We start from the raw sequence: 13,350 nt of genomic DNA, 5'->3' as shown, positions 1-13,350 counted from the left end.
TGCTTTGGATTGTTATCAGTCAGAACCCATCGTCAGCATGGACGCATGTCCTCTGGAATGGTGGATGAAGCATGAAGGGACATACGAATCTTTAGCGCATCTGGCATGTAAATAACTAGTGATGCCGGCTACAACAGTGCCATGAGAACACCTGTTCTCACTTTCAGGTGAGATTGTAAATAAGAAGCGGGCAGCATTAGCTCCTGCAAATGTAAACAAACTTGTTTGTCTGAGTGATTGGCTGAACAAGAAATAGGACTGAGTGGACTTGTAGGCTCTAAAGTTTTACATTGTTTTATTTTTGAATGCAGTTATTTTTTGTACATAATTCTACATTTTTAAGTTCAACTTTCATGATAAAGAGATTGCACTACAGTACTTGTATTGGGTGAATTGAAAAATACTATTTCATTTGTTTTTTACAGTGCAAGTATTTGTAATCAAAAATAAATATAAAGTGAGCAGTGTGCACTTTGTATTCTGTGTTGTAATTGAAATCAATATATTTGAAAATGTAGAAAACACCCAAAAATATTTAAAGAAATGGTATTCTATTATTGTTTAACAGCAAGATTAATCAATATTAATTTTTTTAATCGCTTGACAGCCCTAGCAGAAATATTATTTTAATATAGTTTATTTTAAAACTCTTTAAGGGCAGCTGCCACTTAGCATGGATTGAAACAGCTTCGCTTTTCTTTTAGATCAAAATGTCTCCTGTTTGTGTTGTAATGAAATAGTTTGACACTGGAGTTACAATGCAAATCACAGACGTTTTGACCTAGAAGAGAAGATGTTTCAATCAGTGCTAAGTAGCAGCTGCCCTTAACTGTTTTTAAAATGCACAGATTAATCCATTCCAAGGCTAGAAGGCACCACTACGATCACCTGGTTTGACCTACTATGTGACACAGACCATAGAACGTAGAGAATGCCTTTAGAAAAACATCCCCTCTTGATTTAAAAATTGTCAGTGCTGGAGTCTCCACCACGTCCCTGGGTAAATTGCTCCTATGATTAATTACCCTCACTGTAAACAATTTACACCTTCTTTCCAGTCTGAATTTGTCTAGTTTCAGCTTCCAGCCATGGGACTATATTATGCCTTTCTCTGCTAGACTGAAGCACCCGTTATTAAATATTTAAAATAAAATCAATAGAATCATTAAATGATTGTCATTTTACGACACCAGTAGTAGTAGTGTATGCCACAGACATGTCATTAAATAATAGAAAAATAAAAATATTAAACAAACAAACAAAAAGAAATAAAATAAAATAAAATAAAACAAAATTTCAAAGTGTTCCAGAACCAACATTTTTCAAAACTTCCATTTCATGGGATATTTTGAAAATATTTTTTTTGTTCCAATCAGGACCAAAACCAAATGACGATGTGTCGAAATTTCCCCCGAAACAGAAATGCCGAGTTTTGACCAGCTCTGCTCCTGAGTCCCACCCTAGACGGACCAGTCAGAGAAGGCCCTGCGGGCCGTGCTCTACTGTGGCCGGTTGGGCGCCCAGGGAAGCATTTGTTTAGTGGCTGTCAGCCCAGTTCCTAGACCACAGGTGTCTGCGTGAGAAAAGCACCATCACAATTGGCAGCTGGGCCAAGAATGGGCTGTGGAGAATGAACTCCCTGGAGAGACTCCTGTGGGGTGGGGCTGAGGCTCGCTGGCTCCCACGGTGGGAAGCGCCTGGAAGTGCTGCCTTTGGGGAGCTCTGTCAAACTGGATTGCAATCCCCTCCTAGAACACATGACAGCCTGGCCCCGCCAGAGCATGCTCCCGGCCTGTCCTTCTGGCCCTGCCGCTCCGCACCCCCTGGCCTGCCCCCTGCAGCACACCGCCAGCCTGCCCCCCAGCACGCCCCCTCCCGCTCTGCACCCCCCAGCCTGCCCCCTGCAGCACACCACCAGCAGGCCCTCCCAGCGCGCCCCCTCCCGCTCTGCACCCCCCAGCCTGCCCCCCAAGCATGCCCCCCAGACTGCCCCCTCCTGTCCCTGTCGCTCCGCACCCCCCGGCCTGTCCCTGCAGCACACTGCCAGCCTGCCCCCCAGCGCGCCCCCTCCCGCTCCGCACCCCCCAGCCTGCCCCCTGGAGCACACCGCCAGCCGGCCCCCCCCAGCACGCCCCTTCCCGCTCCGCACCTCCCAGCCTGCCCCCCCAAGCATTCCCTCCAGACTGCCCCCTCCGCCCCTGCTGCTCTGCACCCCCCGGCCTGCCCTCCAAGCATGTCCCCCAGCCTGCCCCCTCCAGCATGCCCCCTCCTCGCCTGCCTGTCCCCCCAGTCTGCCCCCTCCTGTCCCTGGCAGGTACAGCTCCCCTGCCCATGTTGGAGGGGCACAGGTGTTGGCTCTCCCCCGATGCATCGCTGCAGGCCGGTTTGGCTCCTGACGGCGTGTGAGGAGCTGATTTGTCTGGCCAGACCCCAAGCTGGCTGAGTCAACCCGTCTCCCCCCGCCCTCCCCAGGTCCAGCGCCATCTCCGTGGTGAAAATCCTGAGGGTGCTGAGAGTCCTGCGGCCGCTGCGGGCCATTAACAGAGCGAAGGGGCTGAAGGTGAGAGCAAGGTGGGGACAAGGGCCCTCCATAGGGGGTGGACACGGCCCCCCTCAGATCTGCCACAGGAATCCAGGTCCTGCCAGATCATGGGCCATCTGAGCAGGATGCCAGGACTGCACGTCCCAGGGCTCAGGCCACCTGATTTCACTCTTACCCAGGTGTTTTGTTAGGTGTCTGTGGGCAGCTGGGAGGTAACCCATTGGTTTTGTATTAGGTCCCCTGGCTGCATCTGGAACAGCCGCTTCCCCTGCACACCAGTGTGGTGCCGGGTCCCCCATCCGTGTCTGGGACGGCCGTGTCCCCTGCACACCGGTGTGGTGCTGTGTCCCCCGTCTGTGTCTGGGATGGCCCCTTCCCCTACACAGGGGCATGGTCGATACCCACAGCAGGTCGTGGTGCTGCAGGCCTGGCCCATCTCTGCATTGGCCTCTCTCTCTCTCTAGCACGTAGTCCAGTGCGTGTTCGTGGCCATCAAGACCATCGGCAACATTGTGATTGTCACCACCCTGCTGCAGTTCATGTTGGCCTGCATCGGGGTGCAGCTCTTCAAGGTGAGAGCCCCTCCCGGCCAGAACCCAGTGCTGGTCTCACCCAACCCACCCTGTCCTGGGGAGAGCTGGGGTGGAGCTGAGCTCAGGGAAGCGCCAGGAAGTGGCTCCTCTTCGTTTCTTTTAAGAGAGGGGATTCCCCCATGTCAGAAATTCAGAGGGAGGCCGAGGACCATCCCCGGCCATCCCCTTGGGGGTACCAGCATGCTGCAGGCAGAACAGGGCAGTGTATGCATAATCTGTGCCCACGCAAGGCAGCCCCATGGCCCAGTGGGAGTCAGCCAATTTGGGGGTCTCTTGCCAGCTTTGGTGCTGACCAGCCAGGTAGCCTTGGGCCAGTCCCTTCCCCACCTGTGACTCGGTTTCCCCCGCCCGTTCCAGCTCCCCACCGTGTTGCAGGATCACAGGTGTTTCCTCCTGACCACCCGTGGCACTGCAGGCCGGTCTGCGCTTGCGCTGTTGTGCGAATGGATGAGGTTGACGTGACTCTTTGGCTAGAAGTGCTACGGGTTGCTGCAGCAGTGGTCTGGCCTTCGGGCCTTGCAGGGCTCCTAGGGGTTGTCAGTGCTGCTGAGTGCGCAGGGAGAGTTGAGGGCTGGCACATCTGGCTGGGCTCTAAGCACCTCTAAGGAAAGGCCCAGCTGGGGTAGGGCCCAGACGCTCACGGCTGGCACTAACCAGCCCCTATCAGGCTGGAATGGGCCGTGGAGACGCTGCCCCCTGGGTCGGGGCCAAGCCGTGGGGTCATGTCAGGATGTACTGCAGTTGCCAGCAGCTGCCCTTGTCCTTACTCCCCAGGTCTATCAGTCAGGCTCCCTGCGGTTCACAGTACAATCCCTGATTCTTCTGCTCTCTGCTTAAACCTAGGGGAAGTTTAGCAGCTGTACGGATCCGGCCAAGATGACAGAAGAGGAATGCAGGTAGGAGCCCCCTGTCATCACTGCATGTACCTCGCAGCCAGAGCGCAGGGACCGGGGGTGTCATTGCCTGAGGGGGGACTGGTGGGGAAGGCGAGGAACCAGTCCTGGTTTGTTGTCTCTTGTGCTCACAGCCTGTTCCCGGGACCCTGCTGAGCAGAGGAGCCCAGGCATGGGTCTCTATGCAGAGCAAAGCCTGCAGCACAGGGCAGTTTGCTCTAGGGGGCAGGGAGCCGAGGGGAGTGTTGAATGGCCAGGACCAAGGAGGAGTTGGGCTATAAGCCAGAGGAAGGCCAGGCCAATGGTTAAGGCACTAGCAGGGTTGCCAGGTGTCCGGGTTTTGACCGGAACACCTGGTCGAAAAGGGACCCTGGTGGCTCCGGTCAGCACCACTGACCAGGCCATTAAAAGTCCGGTCAGCGGCACAGCAGGGATAAGTCAGCCGCGGCTTCTGGAAGCAGGAGCATGTCCCCCCTGTGGCTCCTATGTGTAGGGGCAGCCAGGGGGCTCCGTACGCTGTTCCCGCCCCAAGTGCCAGCTCTGCAGCTCCCATTGGCCAGAAACTACAGCCAATGGGAGCTGCGGGGGGGGGGGGGTGCCTGCGGACAGGGCAGCACGCAGAGCCACCTGGCCGCACCTCCATGTAGGAGCCAGAGGGAGGACAAGCCACTACTTCCGGGAGCTGCTTGAGGTAACCGCCGCCCAGAACCTTCACCCCTGACCCCCTCCCACGCCCCAACCCCCTGCCCCAGCCCTGATCCCCCTCACGCCTTTGGCTCAGAGCACACTCCTGCACCCCAAACCCCTCATCCCCAGCCCCACCCCAGAGTCTGCACCTCCACCTCCAAACCCCCTGCCCCAGCCTGGAGCCCCCTCGTGCACCCTGAACCCCTCATTTCTGGCCCCACTCCAGAACACACACCCCAGCCCAGAGCCCGTACCCCCTCTCACCCCCCAGCCCCCTGCCTCAGCCCGGAACCCCCTCCCATACTACGAACCCCTCAGCTCCATCCCCCAGCCCGGAGCCCCTCCTACACCTCAAACCCCTCATTTTTGGCCCCACCCCAGAACCCGCATTCCCAGCCGGAGCCCTCACCCCCTCACGCATCCCAACCCCCTGCCCCAGCCTGGTGGAAATGAGGGAGTGAATGAGAGTGGGGAGAGCGAGTGACAGAGGGAGTGAGCAGGGAGCGGGGCCTGGGAGGCAGGCAGGGCTGTTCAGTTTTGTGTGAGTAGAAAGTTGGCAACCCTAAGCCTGGGACTGTCTTGTGTTTTATGGAACGACCTGGGAAAGCTCTTTCAGGCCTTCTTCACTCATCATCAAAAGCAGGAGCAGAAGATGGCAGCCCCCAGGCATGGGTGGTGGGTATAAGAGCCAGAGGGGGCTAAGCCTCCCCAAACAGACGGCCTGCCGCCTTTGGAGCGCACCGCTGCCAAAAGGGTGGGCACCCTGGCTGTGGTCCTGCCCGCACTCCACTTGAGTTCCCGCTCCCACTCGTCCTCTTCCTGTCCCCAGTCTGCTTGCAGGGGAGCCTTGCAGGAGGGGGTGAAGAGACACACGCATGCACGAGGGGTGAGCGGCCGGAAGCCGGCGAACAGGCAGGGGAACCCCAGGGGAGGGGCTGAAGAGGCGCAGGCGGGGATGAGTGGGGCAGGAGCTGGAGCAGGGGCGGGGCCATAATCTGGGCACACGCAGCCTCCCCAAATGGAGGAGTCACGTGCCGCCCATATCCCCAGGTGTTATGTCACCTTTGCAGGTCCCCTTTCAGACACGCTAGTGGGTGAAGTATGTGTCTGGGTGTATAGGGGGCTCCCCTGGGGCATGAGTCTCCCTGGCTGTGGAAGGGCAGAGCTCATCCCGGACGGCAGGATTTGCCAGGCATGTGATGGGATTTGCCAAGCTGCTCCAGCCTGTAGATCCAGGCTGCCACCTGATCCCAGGTACTCTGGGGAGAGGCACCAAGGGTGGATCTTGGTGAGGCTGCTGGGCAGGTTGTAGACGGGTTGTAGCCCTGGCATCCACATGTGATCATTCCTCAGCACACCCTGATTGCATGACTGCCGATTCCTGTTATTGTCAGAACTCGCATACTCGGCCATGGTGCTTGTCGCGACCAGCACTGGCCTCTGGCTTCCTGCTGCTGTGAGTTCCCCAGGTTGATTTGGTGAGACAGTAACGTGCTCTGAGCAGCATGGAGTCTTCAGCAGGCGGGCACGTGTGTGTCATGGGCAAGGGGACCGGAGAGTTTCTGGGCCCAGTCCCCCACTCGCTCACCCCTCGTCTGTAAATGCGCACAACGACTTCCACTTTGACAAAGTCATCTCAGCCATGATGTCACACTTCACCGTCTCCACCTTCGAGGGCTGGCCCCAGTGAGTCCGTCGGGGGGAGCACGCAGCATGGGGGCCGGGCACTGGGTCAGGCTGCACGGGGGGAGATCCCAGCACCCCACTGGCACTGCTGCCTGGCTGGGGAATGCCATGTGAGGGGACTTCTCCCGAAGATGGAGAGAGGGGTCAGACCCCCCCACCCCCGATCAGGGGCAGAGAGGTGCCAGTGCAGTCAAAGGGGAAGCAGCTGTCTGGGATGTCCTGACCTCTCTGCCTTAGCTCAGCTGGACTGAGCCGCCCCCCCATGCAGCCTGGTAAACTGCATGCTCTCTACTCGCTACCCCCCAGGCTGCTGTACAAGGCCATTGACACCCACACCGAGGACATGGGCCCCATCTACAACTACCGGGTGGAGATCGCCATCTTCTTCATCATCTACATCATCCTCATCGCCTTCTTCATGATGAACCTCTTCGTCGGCTTTGTCCTCGTCACCTTCCAGGAGCAGGGCGAGAACGAATACAAGAACTGCGAGCTGGACAAGAACCAGGTACTCCCCGTGGAATCCCCCCCATGGAACCTCCCCCACCCTGCCGAGACCTCCCTCCGACCCCCCAGTCTCCTCCCACCCCAGCCCCCATGACCTGGGTAACTCCCGGTTCCAGGGATGCCCAGGCTCTGGGTGCGAGGAGCCAGTTGTACCAGAGCTAGGTGCCAGGGTCTGGACGTGGCTAAGCATGCGGAATGAGTGCCAGCTGGACGAGAGCCGGGGTGCCCTAGCTGGGTGTGAACTAGGCAAGACCAAGGTGCAGGGGACCCCAGGCAGGAGAGGCTGGGAGCCCAGGCACGAGGGTGTGTCCAAGCTGCAGAGTTGAAAGATGAGACCCCTGTTCTTCTGTGCCTCTCTCTGTCTGCTCTCTGACACCTTCACCGACACATCCAGGCTTGGCCACCACACTGGGAGCCCAGGATGGTTCCAATAAGCCAGGCTGCACAGACCACTAACTTAGGGTTACCATATTTCCACAATCAAAAAAGAGGACGGGGGGGGGGGTGGTGGTGGTAAGTTCCGCTCTAGACCCGCCCTGCCCCCATCCACTCCAACCCACTTCCCACCCCCTGACTACTCCCCTCAGTACCCCCAACCCCCCCCGCTCCTTGTCCCCTGACTGCCTCCTCCTGAGAACCCCCCACCCTAACTGCCCCCATAGGACCCTACCTGTCCCCTGACTGCCCCGACCCTTATCCACATCCCCACCCCATAGTCACACCCCTGCCCCCAGACAGACCCCCGGGACTCCCATGCCCTATCTAACTGCTCCCCGCCCCCTGACAGGACCCCCAGAACTCCCGACCCATCCAACCCCCTCTGCTCCCTGCCTGCCTCAATCCCTCTCTACACCCCTGCCCCCTGACAGCCCCCCCAGAACCCCTGACCCATCCAACCCCCGCCCCCCGCTCCCTGTCCCCTGACTGCCCCCCTTCTCCAACTCCCCGGCCCCCTTACCGTGCCGCTCGGCTTAGAGCAGATGTCTGGCTCCGCCCCGCCCAAGCGGCGTGCTGAGACTGTGGAGGAGGGGTGAAGCGGGGAGGGGCTCTGGACACCGCTGCCAGCCCCACCGCCGCGTTCCCTCACAGGTGCACAGCCCTGCCCCCAGCGTTGCCGGGCGGCGTGGTAAGGCTGCAGGGGATCGGGGGAGCTGGGAAGGGGCTTTGACTGCCGAGGCCCCAATGCGAGCGGTGCTCGGCCACCCTGTCAGCTGCTTTTCGCTCTTTAAATAGCCGACTGGGGGAAATCCTGGACATTTTTAGATTATTAAAATTCCCCCCGGACGGCTATTTAAAGAGCGAAAAGCCGGACATGTCCGGGGAAACCTAGAAGTATGGTAACCCTACACTAACTAGTTGTGACGGAGCGAGACTCACCACCATGGCGCCTCCTGCTGGCCATTCTGGAATTAGCTCAAATCCTTCCACAGGGCGGCCTCCTCCGGTGGTGTCTCGCTCGCCGTTACTCCCGCTTTGCTGTCTCCACAACTCTGTGACCCGCGTTGCTCCCCGGCGTCCTCTTCTCTCCGCTGTCTCCCACCCCTTTCGGGGGGACTGGCAGTCTATAGTCCAGCCACTCGCCTCAGTGGCCTGCTGCAGTCACCAGTCTAGTCCCTTGCTCCAGGGGCAAACTGCAGTCTGTGTGAGCCACTTCCCTCAGGGCAAGTCGGGGGCAGCCCTAACATGTTGTCTGCCCTTCCTCCGGGGCCTCAGTCTGGCAGTGGTCAGCCAGAAGCTCCTTCTGCTCTGCTACCCTGCCCAGCACTGCTCTAGCCACGGTGCTCCTAGGCACCCAGCCCTTCTCCCTAGCAGACCAGGGAGAGACTGCCTTTTGCTCTGTTGAGCAGCCCTTTATATATGGCTTCTGCTGGCCCTGATTGGCCACTGCAACAAGCCACCTCCTGATTGGCTCGCCTCTCTAATGGGAGGGTTCTGCGCAGGCTCCCTCTGGCCTGCTTTAACCCTTCCTCCCTGTGTGGGGCAGCCGCCCCACCACACTAGCGTATTGGCTATGTGGGAGCAGCACAGTATCGACCCTTTGAGCTGCAGTGGGGGCCTGCCCCAAGTCAGGAGGGTGACCAGACGTTCCGATAAAATCGGGACTTTCCCGATATTTAACTCTCTGTCCTGTGTCCTGACCGATGTATGATGGACATGAATCCTGCATGACAGTCGTGGTGGGAACTAGCACCACTGGGAATGCTAGAGGTCCCTCATGCGGTGTGGCTCGGGCCCAGCTGCGAGGCCAGTGTGCAATGGTGGGAGCGTTTTCTGCACCTTCTTAAAGGGAGCAGCAGGTCCCACTCCCAAGGGGGCTCCCCACCCCATTTGTCCCAATATTGTAGGGCTGCCAGGCCTCCGGTTGGTGCAGAGCTGGTAGGCTCCCTACCCAGATGGCTAGTGGTAAAATCTCCCTCTGGGTCCTAAGTGCAGGGACGGCTGGGGGGCTCTGCGCACTGCCCCGCCATGAGCACCGGCTCCGCAGCTCCCATTGGCTGGGGACTGCGGCCAATGGGAGATGCTGTGGCGGCACCTGTGGGCGTGGCAATGCACAGAGCCACCCAACCGCCCCTCTGCCTAGAAGCCAGAGGGAGATGTTGCCACTTCTGGGGAGCTGCCTGATGTAAGTGCCGCCCAGAGCCCGCACCTCTGCCCCAGCCCTGAGCCCCCTTCCACACCCAAATTCTCTCCCGGAGTCAGCACCCTGAACCCCCTTCCTGAGCCCCAACCCACTGCACCAGCCCTGTGACCCCCTCTTGCGGCGGGGGCCAGAGCAAGGCCGTGCGTCCCCGACTTGCGGCTTGCAGAGGGGGCTGGAACCGGCGCCGTGTGTCCCCGACCCGTGGCTTGCAGAGGGGGCCGGAGCCGGGGCCATGCACCCCCCTTGCAACTTCCTAAGGTTGTGCACTCCCCACCCCATGCCTCTGGTGTGCCCCCCCATGTGTCCTGATATTTTACTCTTGAGATCTGGTCACCCTACAGGTCAGTGACTGGCGGTGGCCTGCCAACAAGGGGTGGCGGTGGGCTGGGGAGCCCCCTCGGGAGTGGGACCTGCTGCTCCCTTTAAGAAGGTGCAGAAAATGCTCCCACTGTTGCACACTGGCCTCGCAGCTGGGTCTCAGCCACACCCATGAGGGACATCCGGCATTCCCAGTGGTGCTAGTCCCCGCCACGACTGTCATGCAGGATTCATGCTGCCCCCGGTGCCCTCTCAACTGCCCAAGGAAAGCTAGAATATGGCCCTATATGGCACATTCCTGCCTGGGAGTGCAAGGGGCTCTGGCTTCCCACCCAGACTAATAACTGGTTAGAACTGGATCCAGGGAAGGCAAAGTCCAGGAATGAGCCGAGGGTCAGAAGCCAAATGCCAGAGCCGAAGGCGTGGTAAGCCACGGGCAGAGCTGGGGATCGAAGCCAGAAATTTGAAGCTGGAAGGGAGCAGGGACTGGAACAAGGGCAAGTGATGCTGCAGGCAAGGTACCCGGTAAGAAGCCGCTGATCTGCGGTGGGGGCCGGGCTTAGAACTGTCAGGGGCTGTGACCTCTCTGTCAGTTCCAAGGTAGTGCAGATAGGCTCACTGATTGCTTTGCAGCGAAGTTAGTCAGGGACTAGGCCAGCGGCTGGTCCTAGCTGGTCTGATACCTGACAGCAACCCGCTTCTTTTAGGGTTGCCTCCCTGGAGCCCTTGGGCTGGGTTTCTTGGGGAGCCTGCAGGAGGTCCCGGGCATGGACTTTTCCAGGGATTCCCACAAATGCTCTTCTGGGCCGCATCCCTCCCCATCACTCAGCTATTGGAGTCATCCCCGGACTCGGCGGGAGTCCCGAATCCGCTGGCCCATGCGTTCCTCTTGGCCCAGCCCAGTTATTGGCAGAGGGGGAGGAGTAGCATGGGGTGGGAAGGGATTCTCGGTGAAAGGTTTCAAGAAGGAGATGTGGAACAAGGGGTGGACTTTGAGGGATTCTGGCAGCTGCAATCAAAAGGTTACCGGGTCAAGTTTTTCTGTGATCACAAATGGCCCTAAGGACTTGTGGTCCAGCTTCACAGATGGATGGGTGGATCCCAGATCCTGAGCACCTGGGGTTGTTATGAGTCTCATGCCCAATGTGCAAGAACAGAGGGAGTTAATCCAGGATACCTGGGCCAGAAGGGGCTGAGAGCAGAACGCCCAAGTGATTGCTGGTAACCGTGCACCAGGGCAGCGTGGTGTCAGAGAGGGGCAGAAATGTTTCATCACAATTCTCCTATGGAAAATGCTGATGCTGTTGAAAACGTGTCCCTTCTGATGAAATATCATTTGGAACCCCCTCCCGCAATGAAGCGTTTTGCTAGCGTCAGCCATTCAGCCATTTTCTGAATGGATTGTCTGGGGGGGGTTTGGTTTGATTTTTCATTCGAAACAAACCACAGATTTAAGCTGACGAAGGTCGAAGGCGGCGGGAAACATTCCCGTTTTCTCAGAGCAAAACATTTAGATCGGCTCCAAACACAACTTTTGTTTCATGGGAACTTTCTAATTTTTATGTTTTCAGAACAGGGAAAAAAATGTTCAAAATCACAGGATTTCCTGCGCATTGAGAAATCGGGCCTGGCCTGGCTCTGCAGGGGAGAGGGGCAGGGAATGGAGCTGGAGGTTTTACAGCTGGGAGTGTTTCATAATTGTCCACGGTGCCACCTCTGCTCCACGGGCGTCAATGCTTGACCTTTTTCCTCCTGTCACCCCAGCGCCAGTGTGTCCAGTACGCACTGAAAGCCCGCCCTCTGAGACGCTACATCCCCAAGAACCCCTATCAGTACCAGATTTGGTATGTGGTGACCTCCTACTACTTCGAGTACCTCATGTTCTTCCTGATCATGCTGAACACCATCTGCCTGGGCATGCAGGTGAGGAGGGAGCAAAGCTAATGACCTCGCTGTTGGCTGGCAACCTTTGATCGCTGTCCATGGGGCCTGGGGGTGGGGTGTCCGAGACCACCCTGCTCTTGGTAGCAGACTAGCAAGCCATCAAAGTGAGACTCAGGCTGGGCCACTGGTCGGGTGCCCCTGGATATCTGGGTTTGGATCTTGGCTTGGGATACTTCAGGCAATTCAGCATCACTGCTCCAGGGAGGCCCCTCCTATGGAAAAGCCGCAGGTGCTGTAGGTGAGGAGGGAGGGACGGTGGCACACTGTGTGTGAGTGCGGAGACGGCCCGGGCTGTGGATCAGGAGTCAGGAACATCTACAGAGCTGTGGGGCAGGACCCAGGGCTGGAACAGGGAGGGGGCTAGGGGGCAGGACTATTGGCAGGGCTGTGTGTGGAATGGGGGAAAGCATCACAACTTCTGCTCACATTCCAACCCCGCCAGAGCTCTAGGTTTGTATGTTGCTCTCAGGCTCTCACATCTGGCCCAGAATCTGAGACCCCAGCCAGCCCCATACCTGCTCCCCATAGCCCAGTGGGCTAACCTGTGCCTCTTCCTGGCTCCCCAGCACTACAACCAGTCAGCTGAGATGAACCACCTCTCAGACAACTTGAATGTGGCCTTCACCATCCTCTTCACCCTGGAGATGTTCCTCAAGCTCATGGCCTTCAAAGCCAAGGTGAGTGTGGGGTGAAAGTCTGGGGGCATGAGTCTGGAGAGGGGTGCAGGGGGGGGGTACATAACGTGACCAGGATGTGGGCAGCCATGCCCAGTGGTTGGAGCAGGAGTCAGAGCCCAGGGTCAGAACCGAGTTACCTGAGCTGAGACAAGGCAGAGCTGTCCCAGCCATGGACAAATGCTTTGAGTAGCCACTGGACTGCTGCTACTGCCGCTGCTGGGCTTAAGAGCCTGTCCACTGGCTCTCCCCACCCCTCAAGCGCGGTATCCATAGGCATCCTGCTGCAGGCCAGCTGTGCTCGTTGGGTTGCCTGGAGACTGGCTCCACTGCAGACCCTGATTCCTGACTGGCGGGTGCGAGTCCAGAGGGGAGCCCAGGGGGTGTGAATCTGGAGGAGGGCAGGGGCTCACCCTAAGCGGTGGGCATGGCATTTTCTCCCTATGCGGCATCCCGGGAACACAATCGCCTCAGAGCCTGGGGCCCCGAAGAGACCTGCTCACGCCCAGTCACTCATGTGGACAGTGCCACTGAAGACACCTGGGCAAGGGCTGCAGGCTGACCTGGCAGCTCCTGAGGGGAAGAGCCTGGCCAATCCAGGCCACAAGGGGGAACCCTTCCTCCAGCTACCTGTTCGCCCAACACCCCCACCCCCACTCCGCTGCTCTCACTGTCCTGGGTGTCTCTCCAATGGGGGTGGGAGGCTAGTGGTCCTCCCGGGAGCTCTCCGGACCCCCCATCAAACCAAGCTTGCGTGTGAGAGGCCCTGGGAGAGCCCCTGAACCTCCCCCCACCACAGCCACTGAGCCACGTGAGAGGCGAGGCAGAGCCCCCCGCCCCACCCTGCAGGCATGTCCCCGATGCC

General features: G+C 58.4%; 1 protein-coding gene across 1 annotated transcript in view; it reads left to right on the top strand.

Moving 5' to 3' along the window:
* Nucleotides 1–1,630: 1,630 nt before the first annotated feature.
* LOC128835700 (voltage-dependent L-type calcium channel subunit alpha-1S-like) overlaps nucleotides 1,631–13,350 on the top strand; it is a 105,777-nt gene continuing 94,057 nt past the window's right edge. Inside the window, exons 1-8 of the mRNA XM_054025286.1 lie at nucleotides 1,631–1,686; nucleotides 2,473–2,560; nucleotides 3,007–3,114; nucleotides 3,979–4,031; nucleotides 6,288–6,401; nucleotides 6,708–6,909; nucleotides 11,632–11,790; nucleotides 12,378–12,488. Of these exons, the coding sequence (XP_053881261.1) occupies nucleotides 1,631–1,686; nucleotides 2,473–2,560; nucleotides 3,007–3,114; nucleotides 3,979–4,031; nucleotides 6,288–6,401; nucleotides 6,708–6,909; nucleotides 11,632–11,790; nucleotides 12,378–12,488 (891 nt within the window). The remainder of the gene's footprint in view (nucleotides 1,687–2,472; nucleotides 2,561–3,006; nucleotides 3,115–3,978; nucleotides 4,032–6,287; nucleotides 6,402–6,707; nucleotides 6,910–11,631; nucleotides 11,791–12,377; nucleotides 12,489–13,350) is intronic.

This window comes from Malaclemys terrapin, chromosome 4 (assembly GCF_027887155.1).
Source record: "Malaclemys terrapin pileata isolate rMalTer1 chromosome 4, rMalTer1.hap1, whole genome shotgun sequence".
NCBI lineage: Eukaryota > Metazoa > Chordata > Testudines > Emydidae > Malaclemys > Malaclemys terrapin.
Note: the sequence above shows the minus strand (reverse complement) of the source record. Positions and strands in the feature narration are given on the sequence as shown.